The following is a 26,348-nucleotide window of genomic DNA, read 5'->3' as shown; positions in this document are numbered from 1 at the left end:
TACGATTTGATTACCGCGTGAATATAGAGCTCAAAAAGTTCCCATCGAAAAAATGAAATTTTAAAATACGTAAAATTAAAGTGCATAGATGCTGTTTGACCATGTTTGACAAATTCTGAATTACGATACAAATAGAATTAAATAGTATATGAAACGTGATAGAAAACGTGATAACAAAAGGTACATATTGCAACTGGGAAGTGCAAACGGATTAAGTATATGAAGCAATGAAAATAAAATAAATTTAAATGTTTAGGCACGGACAATTTTAAAGTTTATATCATCTTCTTCAGCCTCGATCGAAATAAAAAAAATAATTTAATTTTGATCAATTTTTAATTTAAATTAATTTTGTAAATAATTTAGTTTAGTTTAGTTATAATTTCAATTAATTTTATTAATTTAAATTAATTTTATAGAAAATATTACTATTTTTTTCAATCTTTTTAAGATTAAGATTATATTTTAAAATTTATTTGAATTTGTTAAATTTTTTCTAATATTTTTAAAAATTTTAATTTAAGATGTCAACAATTTTTTTTTAATTCGAAAAACTTCAAATTTTTTTTTTTTAATTTTTTGTATCAAACATAAACAAAAATGAAAAGAAAAATTAATATATTTTACTAAATTTTAATTTTTAACGAATTTTTATACTTTAAAAGTAACTTTTCAACCATAAAATCCGAAAAATTGTGAATTTTGTTATATATTAACTGTTTGTGAATTTTGGAAAAGTTAATTACGATAAAATATAAAACAAATTATAAAATTACACTTGCCTAAAATTTTTAAATTAATTTAAAGGTCAATAGTGAACTAATTTTTCAATGTTTTGTCAATATCAAAAATGCGCTCACATCTCAAAAAAACTCGACAATTATCAATTAAATTGCAAATAGAAAAAAACGCAAAAATTAAGTCAACGAACGTTTATAACCCACAATTAACAATAACAAAACAATAAAAAAATTATTTAGATCCATATCTTTCGTAATAGTCCAATTAACTACTATCTAATCACTGATAAGGAAATTCCGACTCGTAATACAGCAAAAGTCGATTAAATCTGAAGGACCTTCGAAAATGCCAAAAAAGTTCACTTTCTCAAGACTAATGCGACATTCAAATAATTTACGATATGTTTTTATGGCTCACAGGGCCAAACTTCTTCACATTTTACCATAAATCACGCAATTTCGTATGTAAGCTCACCTCATATCGCGCAAAAAACATTTATCATAAAATTATTTTTTTTTTTGGGTATTTCGAACACTTTACATTCACATGTGTCGAAGTACGACGTTTTAATATTCTCGAGTTATTGTTTGTTCGTTATTGACACGATTCGAGGCGAGTCAGTAGCTAAGTGTATCTCGTTCGATCAACATCGAGAGACATGAGTCGCAAAATGAAATTAATCGGGGTTACGGGAAGTCTTCTTGTGCTTGTAATAGCAATTAGCACAGTTGGGATCGTTTTTTCTGAAGAATATACCGGACCCAAAGCCACAAAACAAGATCTCGATGAACTGCGGAAACTGATGAAGTCGAATTCGATTCATGCTTACATTATTCCGTCGAATGATGCGCATCAAAGTGAATATATTGCACCGAGTGATGCCCGTTTGGCGTTTATTTCAGGCTTTACTGGCTCAGCTGGGTATGGAATTGTGACTTTGGATGATGCCGCGTTATGGACTGACTCGCGTTATCACTTGCAAGCGGAACGGCAAGTCGATCAATCGCTCTGGACCATCATGAAAATGGGCAATGTTGGGGTTTTGACCAGGGCGGAATGGCTTCTTGCTGCTTTGGGTAAAAATAGTAAAGTTGGATTTGATCCTGTGTTGGTTTCTTCAACGGAAATTGCCACTTTGACACCTACGATGACCCAAAATAACCATTCAATGGTCCCTCTTGAGAAAAATCTCATCGATTCTGTGTGGAAAAATAAGCCCCAACCGAACCTAACTCCCTTGAAACCACATTCCTTGGAGTATTCCGGCAGAAATTCAAGCAGCAAAATCCAATCAATCCGTGACGAGTTGAAAAAAAATCAAGCTGAAGCTATTTTCCTCACAGCTCTCGACGATATCGCCTGGCTTTTCAATCTCAGAGCTACTGATGTCAAAAATACTCCGGTATTTTACTCTTACGCCCTCGTTTCCGACAAAATCGTTCAATTGTATCTGCATAAAAATCGTTTCACGAAATTAATTGAGGATCATTTCAAGGCTGAAGGAGTCAAAGACACCCAAATTAAGGATTATTTGACTGTCGCAAAGGATTTTTCAACTTACGTGAACTCGACAAAAGGTCGCATTTACATTCCAACTGCCGTGAATCACGCAATTTATTCTGCAGTTCCTGCTTCTCGTTTAGTTCAAAAGAATCTCGTGGCAATCATGAAGTCTGTGAAGAACGAAATTGAAGCAGAAGGCATGAAAAAGTGTCACGTGCGGGATGGAGCAGCAATTGTTCAGTACCTGCATTGGTTGGAAGAGAATGTTGGCACGAGAAAAATCACGGAAATGGATGGCGCTGTAATTTTGGGTGAATTTCGAGCTCGTTTTGAGAAGTTTCAGTCGTTGAGTTTTACGGCAATTAGTGCTGTGGGATCGAATGCTGCGATGGCACATTATACGCCGAGTAATGAGTCGGCAAAGGAAATTACGAGGAATGAAGTTTATTTGATTGATTCGGGTGGTCAATATTTGTAAGTATTTTTTTTTTTAATTCAGTGAAAAAAAATTAATTAATAAAAAATTAAATTTAATATTCAACACATTTTTTTTAAATATTTAAATTTTAATTCAAAATAAAAAAATATAAATATTTAAAAAAAAATTAAATTATTTTTTTTTTAATAAAAAAATATTTTTTTAAAATTAAATTAAATAATTTTTTTTAAATTAAAATTAAATTAATTAAATTAAAAAAATAATAATAAAAGTTAAAATTAAAAATTAAATTAAATTAAATTTAAAAAAATTAATAAAAATTAAAACTAAAATAAATTTAAAAATTTCTAAAGAAATTGAAAAATTAACTATTGAAAAAAATTAAAATATTTGAAAATTCCAAAAAGAAGTGATTTATTTTTTGACTAAAAGACCATTTTTTAAAACAATTTTTGTAAAATTTTAATTTTTTTTTAATTTAAGATTTTACTTTGACTTTCATATCAAAAATTAAGAAAATTCATCGAAATTTTCATTGAATTTTAACTCAAAAATTTTTTCGACTTTCAAAAAATTAATTACCTTCTAAAATTTCTGTTTTTTAGGGATGGAACGACTGACACGACGCGCACAATTCATTTAGGAACCCCGTCAGCCTTTGAAAAAGAAGCATTTACTCGCGTTCTTAAAGGATTTATCGCAGTTTATACTTCAATTTTCCCCAGCGGTGCGACAGAAACTTATTTTGATGCCGTTGCACGTCGTTCTTTGTGGGAAGTTGGCTTGGATTATGGTCACGGAACAGGACATGGCATTGGATCGTTCTTAGCAGTTCACGAATATCCTCCGCTTTTCTCATCGAGACCTGATCCTGCATTCCCCGGGCTTATTAAGAACATGTTTGTGTCGAATGGTAAGATTTTTTTATCGATTTTTGTTGAAAAATTGATTTTTTATTAATTTTTATGAAAAAAAAATTGAGTTTACTTAAATTTTTCCTCATTTTTAGAGCCTGGTGTCTATATCGACGGCAAATTTGGTGTCCGTATCGAGGATGTAGTTCAAGTTGTTCCCATTAACACCCAATTCGACTTCAACGGAAGAGGTTCAATGAAATACGACATCGTCACAATGGTTCCTTTCCAAACAAGTCTCATGGATTTGAGTCTCTTGACCGAAGAAGAAGTCGCTTGGATCAATTCTTATCACGCGAAGACCTTGAGAGAAGTTGGAGATTTATTGTTAAAAGTCAACGACGTCTCGTCATACAATTGGTTGAAAGAAGCCACGAAACCTATTCAAAAATTGACAAAATAAACTTAAAAATTAGTCATTTTTGTTACCAATAAACCAAAAAAATTCATTAAATTTAACGGATTTTACTTTTAAAAATTTTTTAAAAAATAATTTCGAACGAACCTCACACAAAAGTGGGACAAAAAAATATTTTCAGACCAAAATCTCAAACATTCCATAAAAATTGACGTAAACAAGAATCAAAAGTTAAAAAATGTCTCAGGTAAAAAATTAATTTTCACTTAAAAACAAAATTTTTTAAATAAAAATTTACTTCCAGACTTACGAATTTAATGTCGCCATGACATGCGACGGTTGCAAAAACTCCGTCAATCGCGTACTTTCCAAATTAGAAGGTAAAAAATTACTCCGGTTTCCCTTTTTTCCTCAAAATAACAAAAAATTTCTTATAGGAAAAATCGAAAAGGTCGATTTTGACGTTCCCGGCAAGAAAGTTTGGGTCACATCCGCTATGACATCCGACGAGGTCCTCGAAGTCATCAAAAAAACCAACCTGGAGACAACTTATGTCGGTCTCAAAGCATAAATTCTTCGTCTTATCTAATCGGATGAATATTTAATGATACTATGAGGGAGTTGACCTCTTCTTAATTGGGTCGTCAATTCAAGTTGTAATTTTTTTGATGAAATATTTTCTTTCTTTAGTATTAAAAAAGAGCATTTTCGACGTTATTATTGTTGCAAAAGAAAAAAAGTGCAGTGGCCAAAGTCTAAAAAAAGACATAAAACAGGAATTTTATCTTATCTCGCACACAAAGTGATGATGTTAGTGTAGCTTTTGATAAATTTTTTGATTAAATATGATTATTAAAGAAGTGTGAAGAAGAAAAGTTTTTGCTTTGACACAGAACTGATAAAAATTTGACTAAATATGCTTTTGAATTTAACGAGATTAATTTTTGGTGCAAATATTTTTAACAAAAAAAAGTGAAAAATGTCACTTTTGTATGAATTTTTAACTATTTAATCGCTATTTAATAAATAAAGTTTTATTTCAATTAATTTTTTTGTGTTTTTTTTTATCTCCGTATTGAAAAAATGGTTTAAAAAATAATTTGAGAAGAGTTAATTTAAATTTTAAGGACTTTTTTTTCTTGAGATTTTCGATCAAAATTTCATTTTTAAACTGTTTTTACAAGAAAAAAAAATTATTTCAATAAAAAAAATTTTTTAAAAATATTTTTCTTTTGAAAAAATAGATCCAATATTGAATTTTAGATAATTTAAAAGTACTAAAATTATAAAAAAAATAATTAATTAATTTTATTTATTTTCAAAATTTGTTGGATTTTTAGATGAATAAAATTACAGAATGACTTAGAATCCATTTTAAATTAAATTTTAACTTGAAAATTCATAAAATTTGAATTAAAAAATTATTTTTTTTAAATTTTTTGAAGTTTTGAATAATTTGAAGCCTCAAAATGAGTTAATGAGTGAAATTTAACTAAAAAAATCATTTTTATTGAAATTGTTTTTTTTAATTTTTGAATATGGTCAAATTTGGTCAAAAATAAGGAAATAAAATTTAAAAAATTTTTTTAATATTATTTAAATCTTAAATCTTTATTTTTTTTATTATAACACATTATAAACGTCTTCATTCATCTGATTTTTTTTTTTACAAAAATAAAATATATATTTTTTTATATTAATTTTTATACATCTTTTGATTTTTTTTTCAAATATCATATTTTTTTAAAGTCTCTCTATTGTTATCGTCTACGAAACAAAAAATAAAAAAAATTGCAATAAATATTTTTTCTTTTAAAACGGAATGTTCACAACATTTTAGGACATTTTCTTCTATTTTTTAGATAAAATCTACGTTAAAATTGTGCTGTTTGCTGCTTTTTGTCAAACGGAAGTGAATTTTGATTTATTTTGAAATGCGTTTCGAGTGTGCCGGTCCGTTCTTCGATCATTTCTTCTTCTTTTGTGCCTTCATTTGTTGCTTTTGCAATCTCTTTTGCTCCTTTTCCATGAGAGATTTGTACAATTTGTAACCGAAAAGGGCTGAAAATAAACAAAAATATTAAAATTTTGTCTTTTTACCGTAAAAAATTAGTACTAATTGCTAGAATCACGGTACAAATGGACAAAATCAACCAAAAATATTCATATTCATCGACAATTTCTTCACTTTTCTCTACGAGATTCGCATGCAAGGCCTTTAATTGCTCACGAAAGTCATTACTCAGTTGATCGTTCACGAGTTTTCTCTCATCTTCGTTCAATTCGTTGAAAGTTTGACTCAGCGCGCTAAATTTAAGCAACAATTTCTTCGCAATTTTTCTTCCATCGACACTTTGGAGCAAATCTTGTAATAATTTTAATGTTTCTTCGTTCAAAAATGGATTTTCCGCAGAATTTTCGTGTAATTCGTTCATTTTTCTTGCTTTAACATGACTTTTTATGGCTCGACGAAGTGATTTTTTGCGATAAGAATGATAAGATAGGCGGAAGAAAAGTCAGTTCTTTGAGCGAAATGACTTCAAAACGTCAGTCAATCACTTTTAACAAGTTTTAACACAAAAATTTCTCGCATCATGCAATCCAATTCGCAAGTAGATGTTAATTAAAGTGTTTAATTGTGATCTTTTTCCATGGTTTATTGAAGTGTGTATTGAAATCGCGTGTCCGATCGCTAAAAATTTAATGAAAAAATTAATTTTTGACTTCAAAGTTTTAAATTTTTTAAAAGGAATTTTGATTTTTTTTTATTTTTTGAATCAAAATTCAATCAGAAGCTAAAAAATAGCCTAAAAAATTGATGAAATTTACAATTTTTTTTAAAATTATACAAAAATTTATGAAAAAAAATTATTTTTGACTTCAAAATTTGAAAATTTTCTTAAGAAATTTTGATTTTAAGAGACTTTAATGAATAAAAAAATTAATTTTTAAATATTTTGTGAATCAAAACTCAATTAGCTTTTAAAAGTGCCGTCAAAAATGTATTAAAAATTTTTTTAGAATTTTTTTAGCAAAAATAATTTGTAATCATGAACTTTAAATAAAAAATTTGGTAATAATTTTGTAAAATTATTTTAAAAAATTTGTCTTTTTCTAAAGTAAAGAACTTTTAAAGCAAAAAAATCTCTTGACATTTCATAAAATTGCTAATTTTTTAACCAGTTTTTGGTAAAATTTTAAAGTTTTCCAAAAATTTCTAATTTTTTCTTCAATTTTTCACAACTTTTTTTCAGTCACCCCTATTACAAGGCAAAAAACGAGAGAGAATCGATGTTAATTTAAATAAACATAATTTTTTTCTACTGTTTTTTCTCAATTCATCGGTTCTTCACACCTCTCCGTGTACTTTTTATCTCACGTTTTGTTGTAAACAACGATATTTTTTGTTCAGTTTCGTTTAATGGGGATTTCCAATCATTTCAGTTCAACTTCAATTCAAGTCTTATCACTTTCGTTTAGCATTGAAGTACAAAAAATCGCTGCTGATAATGCCAAAAAATCTAATACGTGTCCAAATCCGACTCGTATCTCTTTTTTTCTTACCAAAAACTGCCACAAGTAGGAAAATCATGCACGCAAAGACCATATATTCCCGCGGGCCTGCCACTAATTTCGTCGGATCGCCTCCGCCTTCGTTCATTTGCGACGCCCGAAGTGCTCTCATGATCAAATCTTTCTTCAATTCGTCCTTTTCCGCCTCACTCATGTCCTTGACATTGTCCAACATCTCCAAAAATTGCTCCATGGATGGCGGACCGCCCGCTTCGAAGCCACTGCCACGCTTGGCACTGCGCTCAATGAAGTCATTGATGTCGAAATTCGGATCTGGGTTCATTTTTTTGCAACTTTTAATGAGGTCGGTGGTTCGCGCTCGACTGAAATCGTCAGCAAGACGTCGCAAAGGTAAGTTTTAATCGAATGCATGTGTGTGTTTGTGCCATTTCGTAACAATATTTTGATTACAATTACTTATCGCAGCAAAACATTCGTCGAAATTATGTCATTCGGCATTTCGCTGGGGGATTCTAAAGTCGGAACTCCAAAAAAAAAATTACAACTCATCAAAAAATTCCTCATCCGAATCAACAGTTCTCGAAACATATGTTTTGGCAAAAAGCAAACATTTTCTTACACGTATGCGAACCTTCCACGCAATCAATTTTCGTGAACGGAAAAAAAAAATCCGGAAATTTCGCTTACCACTGAGTCCAACGACGAGAATTGCGGGCACGATGAAGACCACGTTCGGGAAACTGAATTGGAATGGATCGGATTTCGAGCTTAGTTCAACCATCTTTTTGTTAGGAAACGGGAATGCGATGCGACACAAAAATTGCGTGCGATAACTTTTCTTGATGTTTTTATACTGCGATGGTAGATGCTGATAAGAATGCTCGACGAATACATGCCACAACAAAAGTGGATAACTGTAAATGCACAGCGGCGAACGTCTCGTGGAGGAGTAACGGAATGTGGTTATATTGGAGTTTTTGAAAGGGCGCGACATGCGATTTTAATGAAAAATTTGGTTTTTGAAGGTTTTTTTGAGAGAATTTTAAGGGAAATTAAAAAAATTTTTAGAAAATTTATTTTGGAGTACAAAATTTATAATTGATAATGTTAAAAAATTAATTTTAAAGCAATTAAAGAGCTTGGAAATCATAAAAAATCAAGAAAGAGCTTCAAAAAAATAATTTTTTGTCCTCATTATGATAAAAATTTGATTTCATGAAGTTTATGGAGTGTTAAAAATTTATCTAAAAATATTTAAAGGACTGAAAAATTATATAAAGATTAATCATCAAACCTAAAAATTATCATAAAAAGTTAGAAAATCAATAAAATTCAACTTGATGATTAAAAATTGAGCGTAAAACGTCTCTAATTTTTTTTAAAAATAATTTTTAAGTTAACATTTTTTTTAAATTTTGCTTTAAATATCAGTTCGAGTCTAAAATTTGTTAAAAATATTCAAAAAAATCAATTTAAAAGAATTCAAAATTATTTCGTGATTTCTTTGAATTTAATTTCGTGAAACTTTTAATGATCAAAACTCGGAATTAAAAATCCTGGTCTATATAAAAGGTGCTTTGAAATCATGAATTAATTCAAAAATTAAAATTAAATAATTAAAAAATTAAAAAAATTGAAAATAATTAAAAAATAAAAAAACTTAATTAAAAAATCGAAAATAAAAAAAAAAAAATTTTAATTTCAAATTATTTGAAAATTTTCTAAAAATCACATTTTAGCCTTTAAATATTTGCCTTGAAAACACTTTAAAAATTAAGCATGAAAATTGTCTAAAAATCACAATTTGGCCTTTAAGTATTTGCCTTGGGAAAATTTTAAATTAACTTTTAAATTAAATAAAATAAAAATAAATATATTAAATAAATAATTTATTAATGATTAAAATTAAATTAAATTAAATGATTTTTTTCAATTTTGATTTAATTAAATTAAATTTAAAATTATAATTAATTAAATTTTAACTAAACTTTAAGTAAAAGATATGAAAAATTACCTTTAAAAACTCCTGACGATTTAAATTAATTAAAAAAAAAACCCAAAAGAGAGAAAAAAATAATAAAAATCTCAAGTATGAAAGCAAAAATAACAATTTATTGCAAAATTTCATTTTTTTTTGTTAACAATCTTAACTTTAAAAACTTATTTTCTAACATTTTTAGTAGATATCTCTATTTCTAAACATTTTCTCTTTCTCTTTAATGAATATCAATCTTTGTGTAATTCTTTATTTTTCATTCTTCTTTTATAAAAATATATTTTTTTTTAGTAAAAATTAAAATCTAGTACTATAAAATTGGGTGAAAATTCTAAATTTATGGACTAAATTAAATCAAAAAGTAAGGTGAAGCCTTTTGAAACTCTCTACTATTTTTCATTAATATTTATGTGACTTAAAGCTAATTTTATTTACTTAGGCACTTATTAAAAATTGTCTTTCATTGATTTGACAAACATTAAAAAAATACTTTAAAAAAATCTTAAAATTAAAAAAATTATTTTTATGTAGATTTATTCTTAGAAACAAAAAATTATGCAAAAAATCCTTTTAACCGAAATTACTCACTAGAAAAAAAAAATATAAAAAAAATTCCGTCACCGTTTCAAATTTTCTTCTTTCATTTTTTTCATTTTTTTAATGGCTCATTACAACTTCGGGTCTCATCAAAATTTTTCCGTTTTGTGATTCAACCGCGAAAAGCGAGTCATTTTTCACGTTGCTCAATACCTCGTCAGTTAGCATCACTTGCACATTCGCCGGACCAATCATGAATAAGTTCATTTTGACGGCATCGACGAGACTGTTGTTGCTGTCGGAATATTTCGTTTGCAGATCCCACGGCGACGATGGCGGCTCAACGAATCCGGGCACTTTATGCAACTTTTGGAACAATTCCTTGATGGAATAGCTGTGCAAGTAAATGGCGTGATAGACGGCGTTGTCCAACGTTACGTAAATTGTGAGACGGGGCGAGATGCTCTTCGAATGGATGATGTTGTACATGCGAATGCCGTCAGCCAAGCCGCAGATTTGGATGAGGTCTTCTTTTGTCATTCTAAAAAAATAATTTTTTTATGAAAATTTTTGATTTTTTTAAAGAAAAAATGGGGATTTGTGTTACCTAAGAAGATCAACGCCTGAAAAACGTGAAAAAGCATTCGTGAATTTCGATAAACGTTGTTGGGCGAGCCAATGTGCAACTTGTACGGGAGAGAATTCTGCCGAAATGGGCGTTATCTGGAAAGAATTTGAACAAAAATGATTAAAAATAATTTTTTTGGGTAAGATTTTTCAATTTTTGAATATTTTTTTAAGAAAAATTCTCTTAAGAACACTAAAAGTTTCTAAAAATCAATTTAAATAAAAATTTTTAACTCTATTCTTAAAGAAAAAATTTAAAAATTCTCACTTTGAGAGTACTTTAGACAATTTTTAGTTAATTTTTGTGCTTCAAAGACATTTCTTTTTCAGAAAATTGTCAAAATCTTCAAAAAATATCAATAAATTTGCATTAAAATGATTAAAAATTATTTGAACAATTGAAATTTTAGAAATTTTTACAAGATATTTAAAGATTTAAATAAATTTTTCAAGAAAAAGTTAATTTGAAGCACTAAAAGTTGCTAAATATCATTTTAAAAATAAAAATTTTAAACTCTTTTCTTAAAAAATCTTTTAAAAATTCAAAGTTAAAAGTAATTTTTAACAAATTTTAGAGCTCTAAAATCAATTTTCTTTAAAAAAAATCCAAAATCTTCAAAAAAATTTAAAAAATCATCAAAAAACTTACATATTCCTCATAATCCATTTTATTGAGATTAATTATCTCACTTTCGTCGGGCTTCAATAAGCCATTGGTCGATGTCATGCTATCTGTGCGCATCAATCCTCCTGTTTGAACCCCCGCACCAAAGGGAACTAACGCATCGTACTTGGAAAGATATTGATTTGGTGAATCAGATGCCGGAGAAATATTTCTTTTAATCCTAAAAATCAATTTTTTTAATTAAAAATTTAAATTTTTTAAAGAAAAACTTACGATTCCGGACTGTAACAATTGGGAATCATGCTGTAGAGATGCTCAAGTGAAATTTCATGCAAAATTGTGTATTCGTAACTTCTTTGATACTTTTCCTGCTCCGAAGGAGGACGTTTCATTATTTTTTCTCTATCTTGTTTGTGTTTGCGATCGGCTCCTTTTAACTTAAAAACCTTTAAAAAAAAAACATTTTTAGTAATTTTTTTTTTAATTTTTCAGATTTTTTCTTACCTTTATTTGACAAGCCGCTGCGTGAAGAGGTTTGAGAGGCTTATTGGCGCCGTAAACGTTGTCCTCGTACGTTTCAACTTGAATTCTGAACGGAACGCCTTTCTCGCCGCCATGCTTTTTGGGCGTAAATTCCGTCGAAATGCAATTAACTCGGATGTAAACGCCACAATCCTGTTGCGGATCCCACAAAACTTCGATCATATTGCTAAAACTAAAGTTCGCGGGTTGATTAAAATGGACAATCCCGTAACTCAGAGGAACATCCAACTCCAAAACACGATCATTCGGATGGGTTTCCTGCCATTGGCGCATCTGTTCTTTTTCCATGTACTGCAAACGGCGCTCATAAAAGCAAATTTTGATGACACTTTTCAACAATTTGCCTCGCAAAGCCCCCAAATCGCCGGTTTTCTTGAATTTTATCTCGTAACTCTGTCCCTGGTTGAGATACGTCAAGCTGTCTTCGTTGTGTTTTTGTCCAATTGCTGTTGCAGCTTTCAACATATACTCAAATTGCCCATAGGACTCACGAGAATTTGCATTTCCGATCTCCATGGGGGGCGGGGGCGGTTGCGGAGGACTTCCATTATTCTCATATTGATTGGGCGAATTGAAATTCTGACCCGGATTCATGTCACTACTGCCAGCACTTCCTCCAGCAGTCGATCCAGTACCCATGAAACCAGATTGCATCGCTTGTTGTTGCTGCCGATTGCCGGAACAACCATCATTACGCGAATTATTGATCAATTGTTGCTGTTGCGGATCGTCATTTACGCAATTTGGCGAATAATTTTCGGGAGTCGGTTGGGTAAATTCACGTTTGAACACCGTAAGGCCCGAAAAGTTGAATAAGGAGTCACTGCGGGGGAGAAACATGAAATAAAATTAATAAAAATTGTACTTTGGACGAGATTTCGTGCCCGAAAATCAACAAAACTGATGTCAGAAAGGTAATTTTTTCAGAGTTTTTGATTCAATTATCTCAGCGGTGTGAAAAAACTTTTTGATTCCAGCTTACATTTACATTAAATCATTAAAAATTATCACCTGGATGCCATTTGCGAGCGTACACGTTCCGTACGGTGACGTTCCGAGTGATAATTATATTAAAAAAATTCGATTTGTATTCAATGGCAAAACAAAATACTCGAAAATGCGTGGAAAAAGTGATGGTCAACGGTAAATTTTGTTTTTTTTCCAACAAAATGCATGGAAATGCTCCGTCACAGATTTCCGAAGATGATAAGTGACGAGAGATTTCGCGTAGATTGCATTGATTTTTGACCTAAAGGGTAAATTTCCAGTTGCGACACTCACCCGTTATAGATGCTGTTCGAAATTTCTTGTTGTAAATCCAATTCCAAGTCATCGGGCCATGTTAAACGACCTAAAAAGACACAAAAAAATATTTTTTTCATTAATTTCCATTTTTTTCCCTTATTTTTAGATTATTTTAACCATCGATCCGCGGAACTTTGGGACTTCTACCTGGACTATGCTGTTGCGCCGCCATTAGCAGCCATGTTTTGTACAGTAACTGATCTTCGAACGGAACATTTTTCATCTGAGATTCGAATGTCGCGTTATTTGTGGACATTTTGTCGGATTCGTCGTCGTTCATGTTTGACTCGTTAAAGGAAGACATTTTTGAATTTAATGAAATTCTCTATTTTAATTCGCATGAATTTCGAAACTAACATGTTTCTTTCAAGGAAATCGCACTGAAACTGCTGCGACAGAGACTGAGACTGAGCACAACTGATTAACAGAAACGAAGTTGTAGTACGATGGAAGTATAAAGAAGACAGATAATGATTGTAGGAGACGAGACGCGTCGAGATGAGAGTTCAAACATTTTAAACAAATACTAGTAAATTATTTTTTTTCTGTTTTTCTTGTTGTTTTGATGATGATGATTTTGATGTGTGACGACGAGTGTTTGTAGTAAGTGACATCCCGTAAGAATGAAAGTTTTCGTCATTGTGTGAGACTTTGGGTGTAAAGTTGTGTGTCGCACTGATAACAACTACACGCAAAAAGGTGACTTTCGATGATTTTCGAAAAAAATCGAAAGTTTTGGTGCACGTATATGAGGGAATGCAACAAACGAACTTTTAAAATATCGAAAACTTTTCTCGAGAAAATGAATTGTTTTGAAAAATTACTAAAATTCTAATTTAATGAGGATTTAATCCTATAGAAAGCTCACTTAATAATCTCAAAACCCAGTAAAATGTTAAATTAGGTCTGAATAAAAAAATATTCGTTTAAAAGAGACTAACGGAACAAGAAAAAATGATGTTTAAGGGGCTCTTAACGTATTTTTCATCCCCCCAACGAATTGAAATCGTAATATTGAATTGTAATTGTAATATAGAAATTGTAATAATATGAAGATAAGTATAACTATCGGGGATTTCTAAGGGTTGCCTGAAGACCTAACCTATCTCATAATTAGGATTAAAAAAATTTTTATTAAAAACTCATCATTTAAAGTTGTTTTCGGTCTCAGTGAGATTGAAATCGCGCGATTTTGTGCGTGGCTTTTTTAAAATTCGCATAGTTCACTTCGATATGGAATCCGTAACGCATCATGTCATTCAACAAATTTACTCCCTTGTAAAATAAACAATTCTGTGCGAATGCTGATCTCATTCAAGGCAACCTCAGTTCGTTTCCGCTTCTTAACAAATTCAGCCGATCCTCTGTATCCCATTATGCATTTTTTTGTTAAGCCTTGTATGTTTCGTGAGGAAAGCAAATCTCACTCTGATTTGTTTGACATTCATATTAAGTAACTCTTTAGTTCTTTTTGGAGATCTGCATAGTTTTTTTTTTTTTTTTAAAAACAGTCAATTTTTATTTCGTCAATTTTATTTTAAGTTCAGTTTCAGTGAACATCATCGGAAAATTTTTGCAACTATCCCTGGTCGTGACCAATACTAATTGCCTTACGTAGCGCCAAAGTTAAGTAGCAAGAGCAATCAAGCCTCTGAAAACTCAGTCTGCGACTCCGGATTTCCCGGACTACCATAATGCATCATGCCAGTGCGTAAAAAGTGTACAAAAAAACACACATTTACTTAACAGAAAAAAAAAGCAAAAAAGAGAAAAAAAAAATTTTTTTTAAGAAGAAACTTAAACAAGGACTTCAGGAATTTTATAAAAATCCTTAATGGAATAAAAAAATGAAATTGGCAAAGATTGAATGTGCGGGTTCTCATGAGCAATGATTCCGTTAAAGAACTTTAGAGTGAGTCTCCTCGCAAATTGATCCAAATCTTCCATCTCTGTCATTTCGTGTACAGTTCTGCATAGTAAAATGAATTCACATGGCTTGATAGATTTCTTTCTTCATCTTCCCGGTTTCATCGATGGGCCATTCTTCCAATTTTTTGAAGGATCTTGGGATATTTTAACTAAAATATTTAATCATAAAGCTAAATTATTTGACATTTTTACTAAAAATTTTCAAAAATTAGAAAATTTGTTTAAAAATTTTTGCTTTCTTTGATTTTTCAAAAATTTATTGAAATTTATTTCTTACTGAAATTGATTTTTAGTTCAAACTTCTTTATTTACTTATGATTATTTTTTTAATTTTAAAATATTTTTTATTAAGGCCACTCCAAATGAAACCCAATAGTTTTGTCCAAAATAAATAAAAAATTTTGAAATATTTTTTTTCATACAAAATATCAAATTTAAAAAAAAAATTTTGATCTTTAATCAATATTTTTGTTGTTTTGAGTTTCTTACATTGATATTTGTGTATTAAAAATTGATTTAAAAAAATTAATTAAAATTGAAAAAATTAATATCATAAAAACAACTGTCAAAATTTTTTCAATTCAATAATTTTCATGAAAATTAATTTTTAAAGAAAATTTTTTACGATTTTTACAAAATTTAAAAATTATTTTTTAAAAAATTGAAAATAACAAAAAATCGGTGATTTTTGATGAAATTTTTAACAATTTTGCCCCTATATCGGACAAAACTATTGAGTTTCATTTGGAGCGGCCTAAATTTAATTTAACCAAAATTCAAGTTTTTGAATTAATATTCTATAATGAATTGTTAAAATTAAAAAATATAGTGAATAGCTAAATTTTCATCATTTTAAACAAATTTATAGAGTTATAACTTGTTATCAAAACCTTATTTCTTGTTTTTGTACCGGTAGCTGAATAAACTGAACTCATGTGAAAATAAAAAAAAACACGTCAAAAATTAAATTCTTTAAAAATTAAGTTTTTTTTTTCAAAAACTCAACTATTGGCAAATTTTCAAAACAACAAGAATTTAGGAACAAACCTTGACACAATTTCCTTATCTTTCAAGTGTCGCATTTGATCGTGAATGACTAGACAATTCCACATAATTCAATAATTCGAGACTTTTTTCATGTCTTTGGGCATTTTAGAAACTCTTTTCGTGTCTTTTTAATCCCTTGTTGCAGTACCAGCCCCCTATTTCGAGTAGACATGAAATTCAATAACATCAGACGTGATAACAAACATGAGACAAAACTTAATTATTATTTACATTCCTCTCTCTGTAATTGTAATCTTTGTGTCTCATTACTGCATTTTCTATAAAAATCGTCTTAATTGGTGTTAGAGAACTACTCGCACAGACATGATTTCTTTCCAACGCCTTAAGTTTGTCTGTGTTTGAGAGATAAATTTATTTTTCTTATCAGAAAAAAATAAAAATTTTTGATGACCTGTGACCAGAAATTTGACTTCGGATGGATAATGAGCGTGCTGAGACGACACACTTTCAAATCGGAATTTAATGAAATGTTTCAGTTTTTTTTTGTTCGAAATCATCCAGCTCAGTAACGCCTAAAATTATATCGCGAGTGGAGTGATATCTAAAAACCGTGACGACTTAATCAGACAACATTTTGTTAATTTTTTCGTCGTTTTCATGTAATGAATTTTTGTCGTGTATTTTGTAGCAGACGTTTTTCAGCGCGCGAAAAAAAAATGGGAGATTCTACTTTTTTGAAGAGGGAAATCCAACGTGGGACTCCGAATTACATGGCTTTTGATGCTGTTAATGAGGTGAGTCATAAAAACTGATAAAAAAATCTTTCATTGACTTTTTTTTGAGTGAAAATTTTTTAAAAGGTGTGAAAATGTGATAAAAACGAGCTTAACCTCAATAAAAAATTCAGATCTCGTAAAAATACTCACTTATCGTGGATACAAAGCCATCTTTTGTTATATTTCGTAAAATTTTTATTTATTTACTTTTTCACATATCGCAATCATCATCTTATCCAAACAAGCTTTTAAGCTTCATAATTAACGTAATTTACGACAGTTTATTATATTTTTCTTTTGGAAATCCTTATCAATTGTCGCCTCTGGCTGCCGGACAACAAAGTTTTGTTCAAAGTTAGAAACGAATTTTTTTGAGAAAAACATGAAAAAAAATAAAAGTTTATCGTTTTTAAACCAGAATCAACTTCAAAGGTTAAACTTTTTTGTTGTTGTTGTCGATGTGATGGTCTGAACAGGTTTCTAATTTGAATTAATCAACAAAATTTGTTGATAGCTTGTTTGGTTCACGCATATATCGTATGCACAAAATGAAGAATAAAATGAAATGTGACGTGTCTTTGCAGTTTTTTTTCTTACTTTTGAAAGTGGTCATGTGACTTTTTTTGTAAAGATACATTTTTTTGTCACTAACTAAGCCGATGTTGATGAGTGTCGAAAATATTCTTTATTTAAATAAGAAGTTCAATGTGTTTTTTTTCTGCGAGACGAGACAAAAAGCTTGAACAAGTGTTCAGTAAGTCGTTTGTTCTTTTAAAGAAATTTTAAAAAAATTTTTTTTTGACAAAAAAACTTGAAAAGATAAAAAAATATATTTTTAGATATAAGGCGTGTAGTTTTGTATAAAAATAGTTAATTAAAATTTTCAAATTTAGTATTCATAGATTTTACTTGGAAAGATATTGTTCTTAAACAAAGTCGCAGAAAAATAGTACACGTTCTATCAACGTGTTCTTTAATCAAGAGCAATTAATTAATGCCAATAAAAACTCGACATTTATTTGGAAGATGACGGTAGAAGGTTAGTTAGAAACTGAAAAGTTGTGAGAAATGAAGTTTCAGTACATTTTCTGGTAAGTGTTTAAATGAAAAGAAATTAAAATTAAATACTTTTTAGGACATTATTTGGTAAGCTCTAAAAATGCTCCAGTGACGAATGATGTCTGTCCGTATATTTTAGAAGTAGTAAAAAAACGTGAGTAAGCCAAAGTTGTTTTTACAGATTAAATTTTATCTCGAGTAAAACGTGTGAGTATAACTCTTTGAAATACTAATATTTTTTATATCTTTGCAGAAATGTTAATAAACACTCCTTTAGCATCATTCCAATATTATTTCGGAGAACCATAGCAATATATGTAAATCGATTTAAAGAAGACATTTGATACTTTTCCTCATCAAAAGCTTTTAAACGATACATTTTAGCAGAAACTAACTACTTTCAACAGTTCCAAGAGATATATTTTGAAAAGACCAATGGATGAGAAAACCTCAGAAGGAACCAAAAAATCTAAATTCTGTAACGACTTATACTATCAATCAATGAAATATGAAATAAGGTGTCCCAAGGAAAATCATTTACGTCAAAAGTATACCTAACCCGAGAAGTTTTCAATCTAGTTTAAGGATCTTGTATTCAGAAAAAGCCAAAAATTTGAAATATCGACCCAAATAGTAAAAAAAACTTTAAAATCTTTAGGATTTGAGATTCAAACCTTGTCCAAAGGACAGAAACTACATTGACCTTTAACCTAATTTTTGTTAAGGTTCAACTTAAACGTGCCACAAATATTGATCTCCATACTGTCGCGACATGTCGAGGGGAAAACGTAAATGTTTTTAATTTACACAAACTGTCATTGTTTGGCAATATGTTAACAACCTTTGTTTTTTTCCGATAAAAATCCTCTCGAAAGCTTAAAAAGCAAAGATAAATCGATTTTCAGGTGAAAGACATTTTTAAAAGTAAAAATTCGTGATTTATCTTTCAAACAGTTTTTTTTTGTAAATTAATTAACATCTCATATTTAATGAGTATAATTAACTTTTAAAGCAAGCCGAAATGCGATCAAGTCATTATCACAGACAAAAAAAAATTAGTTTAATCTTCGATTTGAATAAATAAAGCAAATCTTAATTGAACTTTGTACTCCAATCATTAAAGGAGCTTTGTCCGAGACATACTTAAATTCTTTTATGACTTTGTTTTGTGCACTTTTGTCAATATGTACATTATTTATCGAGTAGGTATCTTGCCTGTGACGTCATGTCTACTTAGAACGAATCCACAAAACAAACGTCTCAAAAACAGGTATAAAACAAGAATACATTACGGGTATTTCCAATTTTTTTTTCGTATCTGCCCGAACCTGTTTTTGCATCGCATCAACTTCATATACATTAATAACATAATAATTACTAATGTAATGAAGTCAAAAAAATAAAATGATATTTTCATAAACAACTATAAAAATTTTCTGTCAACAATGGAAATTTTATAAGATCGACAAACAAAATAGTTAACTGATCAAAACAATTTTTTTAAAAGTTTTTTTTTTGAGGAACCAGTTTATAGTTTCAAATACATATTAGACCTGTTTCGTTACCTAATTAAGCTAAAAACCCTTGGTGATTACCGATTATCCAAATGTAACTTGCACATCAAATATTTAAGTAAAATAGGTACAAAGAGAAAGTTGTTAATGTTTTTTTTTCGAAAACCTACCTTGTTGCCCTTTATTGAGGCGTTTTGCTGGTTGCTCATGTGACGTCGTAAAGTTACTTGCGACATTTTCATTGCCGTAAACGGGTGAAGCGTCTTCTTTTAAAAGCACCTTGGGCGAATTGCTGTTACTAAAGTCAGACGAGAAATCCGTGAGGGCATCTTCAGTGTTCCAGTCAACGCGACGTTTACGCGAAACCATTAGGTCGGGCGTAGCGGGCATTATTTCAAAATCTTTTGGGGACAAAAGGGAGTCCAGTGAATGATTGAACACGTGATTGGCGGAAGTATTGATGGGTGTTGGTTGTTGAATGGATGGTTGACGATAGTGTGGCTGAAAATTAACAAGATTTATGAGACTTAAGTTGCAAAGCATTTATGACTTAAGCTTAAGTTAAACTTTAACGTTACTTAAATGTTAACTTAATCTTAAGTCAACAGAATATTTTGACTTTATAGGCTTAAGTTTAAGAAAAAATTGGAAAGTTTAATTTTTTAATTTAAACTTAGACTTCACAAAAACTTATGGGACTAAAACTTAAGCTTAAGTAAAAATATCAAAAAATAATTTTGGCTTAAGCTTAAGTTTAAGACTTAACTTAAGTTTTGACTTAAGAATTTTTTTGGTCCTGATTGAAGTTTTTTTGACAATTTTTTGTGGGAAATTATAACTTTTTTTTTAAATTCAAAAGTTTTTTTTTTTAAATTCGATTAAGCCAAATTATTAATTAATTTTTTTTTTATAAATTTTAACTTAAAAGCAAATTTTACTTAAAAAAATAATTATTCAATTAAGTTTTATTTCAAATTTTGAGTTAAACAAAAATTTACAAAAAAATGTTACCTCTTCGAACTGATGTCCGCCAATCAATTCCTGCTCATTAAACCCATCAAAAGACTGAAACAAATCAAAATTTCCGCCTAAATTGTTCAAATAATTTGTCAGCGAGACACGTCTCTGAATTGCAGAAGCTGCTGTCTCGACTAATGCGTCGATATTTTGGGTGCTTTGATAAATATCAAGAGACACATTTGGGGTTAAGGTAGAAAGTGCCGCCATTCGGTCAATTCTTCTCATGTATTGAGATGTTGATGAGGGGCCACTAATTTTTTTTTAAATTTACTTTTTTTGTACTAATTTAATTACTTTTTTAATTTTTTTTTGTTTCTATCAAAAATGAATCTACATCACTTATTACAAACACACAAAAAAATAACACTATGAAAGACAATTTTTCTATTTTCTGAGAATATTGGAATCTTTGGATCTCGTTGTCTTTGGTTTTATTTTTTTTTTCTTAATTGTTTCTTACTTTTTGATTTTATTGTGAATCACAGTCTTTAATGAGTTAAAGTTTTTTTTCTTATCAAAAATTGTTTTTTTTGTTTTAAAATCAGTTCGTGCCGTTAAAATCCGAGCCTGTTTTTAGTGGCCCCTCAAATTAGAAAAGAACGAAGAAGGAGTTGTACAACTTCTTAATTCCAGTGGTTTCACGTTGACGATGACTCTGCAGCAATGTATTCTCGATTTCAATTAGCATTTTGTTGACCAGACTCCAAAAAACAAATTCTGACTTTTGGTGATTAGACTCCATGTGCCGGTGCCAGCAAGTTAAGTAGATACTTTTGCGGATTTTTTCACGAATTATTTTTTTTTTTAGTTTTTTTCTTTAGAGTTTTAAATTAAAGGACACTGCCCTCGACCAATGTATCGGTTTGTTGATTTGTGAAAATAATTATTAAAAAACTCATTCAAAATGTTTTTAATTTTTCTGATTTTTCTTCAATTTTTTTTCTTATTTTTGCTTCTTTAATTTTTGTCCAATTATTTTATTTTTTAAATAAACTTTTTAGCTCGTTTCTTCATTCTATCGCGTCTATGTCATTTACGTGTCATTCAATTTAATTAAATGAAATCGACAAAGATGGCTTCCGAAAAAAAAACACAATTTTTTTTAGTTCCTTGAACCGCTTTTGATCCGCACGCACTTTAATTTTTTTCTAAATTGTCGCGTCGATTCGTTTTTTATGAAAATTTATTTTTATTTTAAATAAATTTCGAATTTGAATATTTTTTTATCTTCCTTTTTTTCGTCAATGCTTGGTAAAAAAACACTTTTATGACCTTATTTTTTCTGTGTTTGTTAAAAAGATCTCTCGATTGAGACAAAAACACGTCTTATCTTTCGAAAAGCTCAAAACCGAATGAACTTCAGAGAATTGATAAATGTACAAAATGACGAACAAGTGGCATGTAAACTCATACAAACACACTTCATTCATAACAACTTCACACACGAGTATGTGTGAGTCGCTTTTTTTATTAATATTTAAAAAAATTATTATTAAAGTAAGTGATGATGCACGACGAAGACGGACAAATAATATAATAAAATTTAAGTTACAACTACAAATTCATCGTTTTTTGTGTGTATTTAACTTTTTGAAATTTGTTTGTTTTGTTATCAATTCAATATTTTTATTTTTTTTTGTTGTGAGAATGAATTTCTTTGCGAGTGTTTGTGTCTCTCGGTGCGAAAACCTGTCTGATTAGATTTAATATCATTTTTTTTTCTTGTCGCAGGTACGTACAAGATGCCGACGAATGCGGTGAGGATCTGATCGGAATGCGGCGATGAGTCAAGAGGAAATGTGGAGGCGACTGGTTTTTGTCGTTTTTTTGAAACGGGAATTATTTTAAATAATTTCTTGGGTTTTTTTCTTTTTGGAAAAGAGGAGCAAGCTGAAAAATGGAATTTTTTAGACTTAAGAAGGTCAATAGATAAATTTGTTTATTTAGCGATGGGTATTGAACGTTCAAGTTTTTTAATTGATTTTGCATGTAGTTTTGATACTTTGAATTGAAGTTTTTAGCCTTAGTGACATGAATGGAAAAATTGAGAAAAATATAAAAAATACTTTTTTTTATGTCAAAAGGTTCGCTTTTTTGAATATTTTTTTAAGATTTTAATTTAAAAAAAATAAATAAATAAAAAAATTAAAAGATTTTTAAAATTTTTGAAAAAATATTTAAATATTTTGGTGAATTGACCTTCCTGAACATATTTTTTGTTAATTAAAAGTCTATTAAAAAATATATTGTGATGAGAACAATTTTTCAAATTATTCAACTTTGGTCAATTTTTTTTTATTTTTGGCGCAATTTTTGTTTTATTTAATTATTGAAAAAGTCAAATTATTGAAGCCATTAATTAAACAAAAATTAATTTTAAAAATTGAAAATAAAATTTTATTTAGATTTAAGTAAAAAAAAAATAAAAGTAAATTTGACAAAAAAAAATATTAAATAAATATTGGCCTATAAATTAATTTTTTTTCTAAGTAAAAAAAAATTAAGGAGTAAAACTATGAAAAGAAAAGCGAAAAATTTTTAATTTTAAAAAATTAAAAAATTAATTTTTAATAATTTTTTTTTATTTTCTTTTTAAGCTATTTTTTTAAAGTTAAATATTAATAAAGATATAATCTTTATATAAAAGATATAAAGATTATAAAAGATAAAAACAAAAAATAAAATTAAAAAGAAAAATAAAGAAATAACATTTAAAAAATTATTTTTATTTTTTAATTAAATTTGAATATTTTAAAATGAATTATTAAGCCGCTCCAAATGAAAATCAAAAATAAAGTCCAAAATTTTTGAAAATAAAATGGGGGGGCAAAATAAAAAAAAATTTTGAAATATTTATTTTCATACAAAATGACAAAATTTTAGCAATTTTTGATCGTTGATCAACTTTTTTGTTGTTTTTTAATAATCTCCTTTGAAACTTTCAAATTAAAAACTGATTTAAGATCATTTTAAGTTGAAAATTGAAAAATTTAAATTTAATAAAAAATAACTGTCAAATAAATTTGAAAAAAAATGGAGTAATTTTATGAAAAATTTTTTTAGAGAAGAAAATTCAAGTTAAAATATGATTTTCAAAACAAAAATTAAAATAATTGATAATTTTTTTTGAAAATGTCTTGAAAAATTATGAAAGTACAACAAAAAACGATCAAAATGAAATAACTTTTTTTTTTAAAAAAATTGGATTTTTGAATTTTAAAATGGGTCATCGGACTTTATTTTTGATTTTCGTTTGGAGCAGCCTTATTTTAAAAAAAAATAAATAAATAAAATAAATAAATAAATAAAATAAAAAATAAATAAAAATAAAACAAAAAACTTAATTAATATTAATTAAAAAATTAAATAAAAATTCCTTAAGACGCACTTTCTTCAAAAAAAAAAAAAAAAATAAAATAAAATTTGATACAATCTCCTTAACAGCCGCAACAATAATTTCCAATCATCATCCAATAAAAGTGCCATCGAGAGCAATATATTTTGCAGTTACACCGAATTCACAAAAGGCAATAAAACGGACAAATTAATTAACGATCAACACACATTTATCATCATAATGTACTTACTTCAGCGACAACAACGCGCGCGCAAACAATGACAACAACCGATCGTGCAACAAAAATAACTGAAAAGTTTTGCCCATTACTAATTGATCCCAATTAAAAGTGTTTCGTGTTGCCTTTTATCGAAACCACTACAGAATAAAAAATATTGCCGATAACATCGCAGTCAAATTCTTCTTGCAATTACAAATTGATTTTTTTTATTATTTTTGATTAAAACATTTTACTTTTATTTTTTTTAGCGCGAATTAATGAATTTATTTCGATACTTATCGTCAAATTTGCTAAATTGACAAAATAATTTGCAAGTAAACAATTTTTTTTGCGTAATTTTTATTTGTCATGAGTCATTTTTCAGTCGAAAAACTTGGAAATGGTGATTTAAGCCCTCAACTGTGTGCAATTTGAGTTTTGTGAGAAGAGATCCGTCTTTTGTGGGATGTGCGAAGAAGACTCGTTTGACTCTGCTGTGAAGTAAGGCCATGCCGCACATGAAACAAGGCTCTTTTGTGAGGTAAATATCGTATCCGGTACATAAATAAGGCCCAAATTTCTCTAAATTATCTCCGACGAGGACTTCAGAGTCGGAAATTTTGTCTTTTATGGGAATTGTGGCTCCAAATTGAAGTTTTGGATTAGAATCTAACAAGATTTCGACCAAATTTGAAGGAAGTCCTTTGAAAATTAGGTCATTTTTGTCTTCAGGATGAGGTTTTTTCGTTTCTTTGTAGGCTCCGCCGTTTTGGGAACGAGCAATGGCATCAATTAAGGACATTGGAGTATGGAGAATTGGATGAAAATTCGTCAAATCGTGAGAAATGGCAGCAATTCTGTTCGTCAAAGGATTTACAGCGATACCGACGTCAATTTCTTCAAGGCTACGGGACAAATAAAGCAAAGATTTCATTAAATCTCGATGAATTTCCGCTTCTTTCTCAATAAAAGGACTTTTCGAGGCAAGTCTTTCCATCTCGACATTCGTGTGGAATTTACAAGGCCAGAATTTTGCAGCTTCTTCATATTGCCATCTTAAAATTGGTTGACAAGCGGGCACTTTTACGAGCGAAACTTCCTCTGAACACCATTCACTCCAATTTTGTCGTTTGACGAACTCTCCGAGAAATTCTGAGTCACTTTTATTTTCATCAATTTCCTCATTTGACGTCCTTCGAATGTCCTTTAGTTGATTTTTTTCACAGAAAATTACTTGCAAGTCCTTTACTCGTTTCAGATGATTCAAATCTTTGTATGGAAAAGCGGCGAGAAGTTGAAATGCTTGCTTGATGTGTTTCTTGTCGCGCACATTTAGGACGAAAACTTCAATCAGCTCTACTGGTTTCAATAAGTTGTCGGGTAAAATGCACTCGAATTCAAGATTTTCTTCTAATTTTGGCTTTTTTGGGGGATTTTCTGACATTTTTAATTGAAAATTCGGAGAGACTTGATTTTTTCGAGTGTTTGTCAACAAATTCACATGGCGAAACAGCTGATTTGTACTAAAATTTGTGTTTCTATGGCATATGTTCAGGGATGGATGTGAGAATTTTCATCAAGGGGCCTTTTTTTTTAATGAAAATTTAACTGAAATGATTCAAATTAATTACATTAATGAAGCTCAGGATAGATTTTAGGTTGAAATTTGGTCGAAAAAATTAAAATTTCGATCAATTTCTTTCAAAAATATTTTTTTTTGCTTAGAAAATGTATTTTTTTAGAAAATATTTAGTATTAAAAATTTTAGAAATATTTAATTTTTGTTCAGAAAATAATTTTTTCAGTAAATTTAGCTTAAAAAATCACTTAAAAATTTCAATTTTCGCTATAAAATTTAAATTTTTGATAAAAAAAAAGTTAATTTTTCCTAAAAAAATCAATTTTTGCTAAAAAAAAATAACTTTTAAAGAAAATTTTTCATTAAAAATATTAAAAGACGCCAATATTTGTTAAGAAAAAAATTTTTAGAACAATTTTATAGTTAAAAATTAAAAAAAAAATAATTTTTTGTTCAAAAACTGAATTTTCAGAGCAAATTTATCAATAAAAATATTAGAAATTGTCAAAATTTGTTGATAAAATAATTTTTTAAAACAATTTTTAGGTAGCCAAAAATCTAAAAAAAAATTTAAATTTTTGTTCAAAAATTTATTTTTTTTCAAAAATCCTTAATTTTCGCTCAAAAATTTAATTTTTTAATTAAATTAAGCATTAAAATCCTTAAAATTCTTAAATATTTCGTCAGAAAATAAATTTTTTGAACAAAATTGTCATGAAAAATCTTAAAAAATTTTAAATTTTAAATCAGAAAATACATTTTTAGAGCAGTTTTATCATTAAAT

The 26,348-nt window shown here is 28.8% G+C and overlaps 4 protein-coding genes across 6 annotated transcripts; 1 reads left to right on the top strand and 3 right to left on the bottom strand.

The window, feature by feature from the left end:
• The first annotated feature begins 1,380 nt into the window (after positions 1–1,380).
• LOC134830446 (xaa-Pro aminopeptidase ApepP-like) lies at positions 1,381–4,051 on the top strand. Its single transcript, XM_063843938.1, has 3 exons — positions 1,381–2,718; positions 3,289–3,596; positions 3,693–4,051. The coding sequence occupies exons 1-3, from the start codon at positions 1,400–1,402 to the stop codon at positions 3,998–4,000; spliced, it is 1,935 nt and encodes a 644-aa protein (XP_063700008.1). The 5' UTR covers positions 1,381–1,399; the 3' UTR covers positions 4,001–4,051.
• A 1,506-nt stretch (positions 4,052–5,557) lies between these two features.
• Positions 5,558–7,838, bottom strand: LOC134830020 (uncharacterized). Its single transcript, XM_063843366.1, has 2 exons — positions 7,520–7,838; positions 5,558–6,016 (listed from the first exon to the last, which is right to left on the bottom strand). The coding sequence occupies exons 1-2, from the start codon at positions 7,809–7,811 to the stop codon at positions 5,922–5,924; spliced, it is 387 nt and encodes a 128-aa protein (XP_063699436.1). The 5' UTR covers positions 7,812–7,838; the 3' UTR covers positions 5,558–5,921.
• A 1,915-nt stretch (positions 7,839–9,753) lies between these two features.
• LOC134830019 (transcription factor CP2) lies at positions 9,754–20,998 on the bottom strand. Of its 3 annotated transcripts, XM_063843363.1 has the most exons (8): positions 20,420–20,998; positions 19,579–19,909; positions 13,099–13,168; positions 11,779–12,640; positions 11,548–11,720; positions 11,299–11,494; positions 10,630–10,745; positions 9,754–10,563 (listed from the first exon to the last, which is right to left on the bottom strand). In XM_063843363.1, the coding sequence occupies exons 1-8, from the start codon at positions 20,651–20,653 to the stop codon at positions 10,143–10,145; spliced, it is 2,403 nt and encodes an 800-aa protein (XP_063699433.1). In that variant the 5' UTR covers positions 20,654–20,998; the 3' UTR covers positions 9,754–10,142. The 3 variants fall into 3 exon arrangements, with proteins under 3 accessions (XP_063699433.1, XP_063699434.1, XP_063699435.1); XM_063843364.1 differs by lacking the exons at positions 19,579–19,909; positions 20,420–20,998 and adding an exon at positions 13,240–13,724; XM_063843365.1 differs by lacking the exons at positions 19,579–19,909; positions 20,420–20,998 and adding an exon at positions 13,270–13,724.
• Positions 20,999–24,093: 3,095 nt separating this feature from the next.
• LOC134831281 (probable inactive tRNA-specific adenosine deaminase-like protein 3) lies at positions 24,094–25,478 on the bottom strand. The gene has a single exon (XM_063844976.1). It carries the CDS (start codon positions 25,427–25,429, stop codon positions 24,353–24,355), a length of 1,077 nt encoding a protein of 358 aa, XP_063701046.1. The 5' UTR covers positions 25,430–25,478; the 3' UTR covers positions 24,094–24,352.
• Between the last annotated feature and the right edge of the window lie 870 nt (positions 25,479–26,348).

The sequence above is a fragment of the Culicoides brevitarsis genome, chromosome 2, assembly GCF_036172545.1.
Source record: "Culicoides brevitarsis isolate CSIRO-B50_1 chromosome 2, AGI_CSIRO_Cbre_v1, whole genome shotgun sequence".
Lineage (NCBI taxonomy): Eukaryota > Metazoa > Arthropoda > Insecta > Diptera > Ceratopogonidae > Culicoides > Culicoides brevitarsis.
This window is presented reverse-complemented; position numbering and strand designations above follow the sequence as displayed.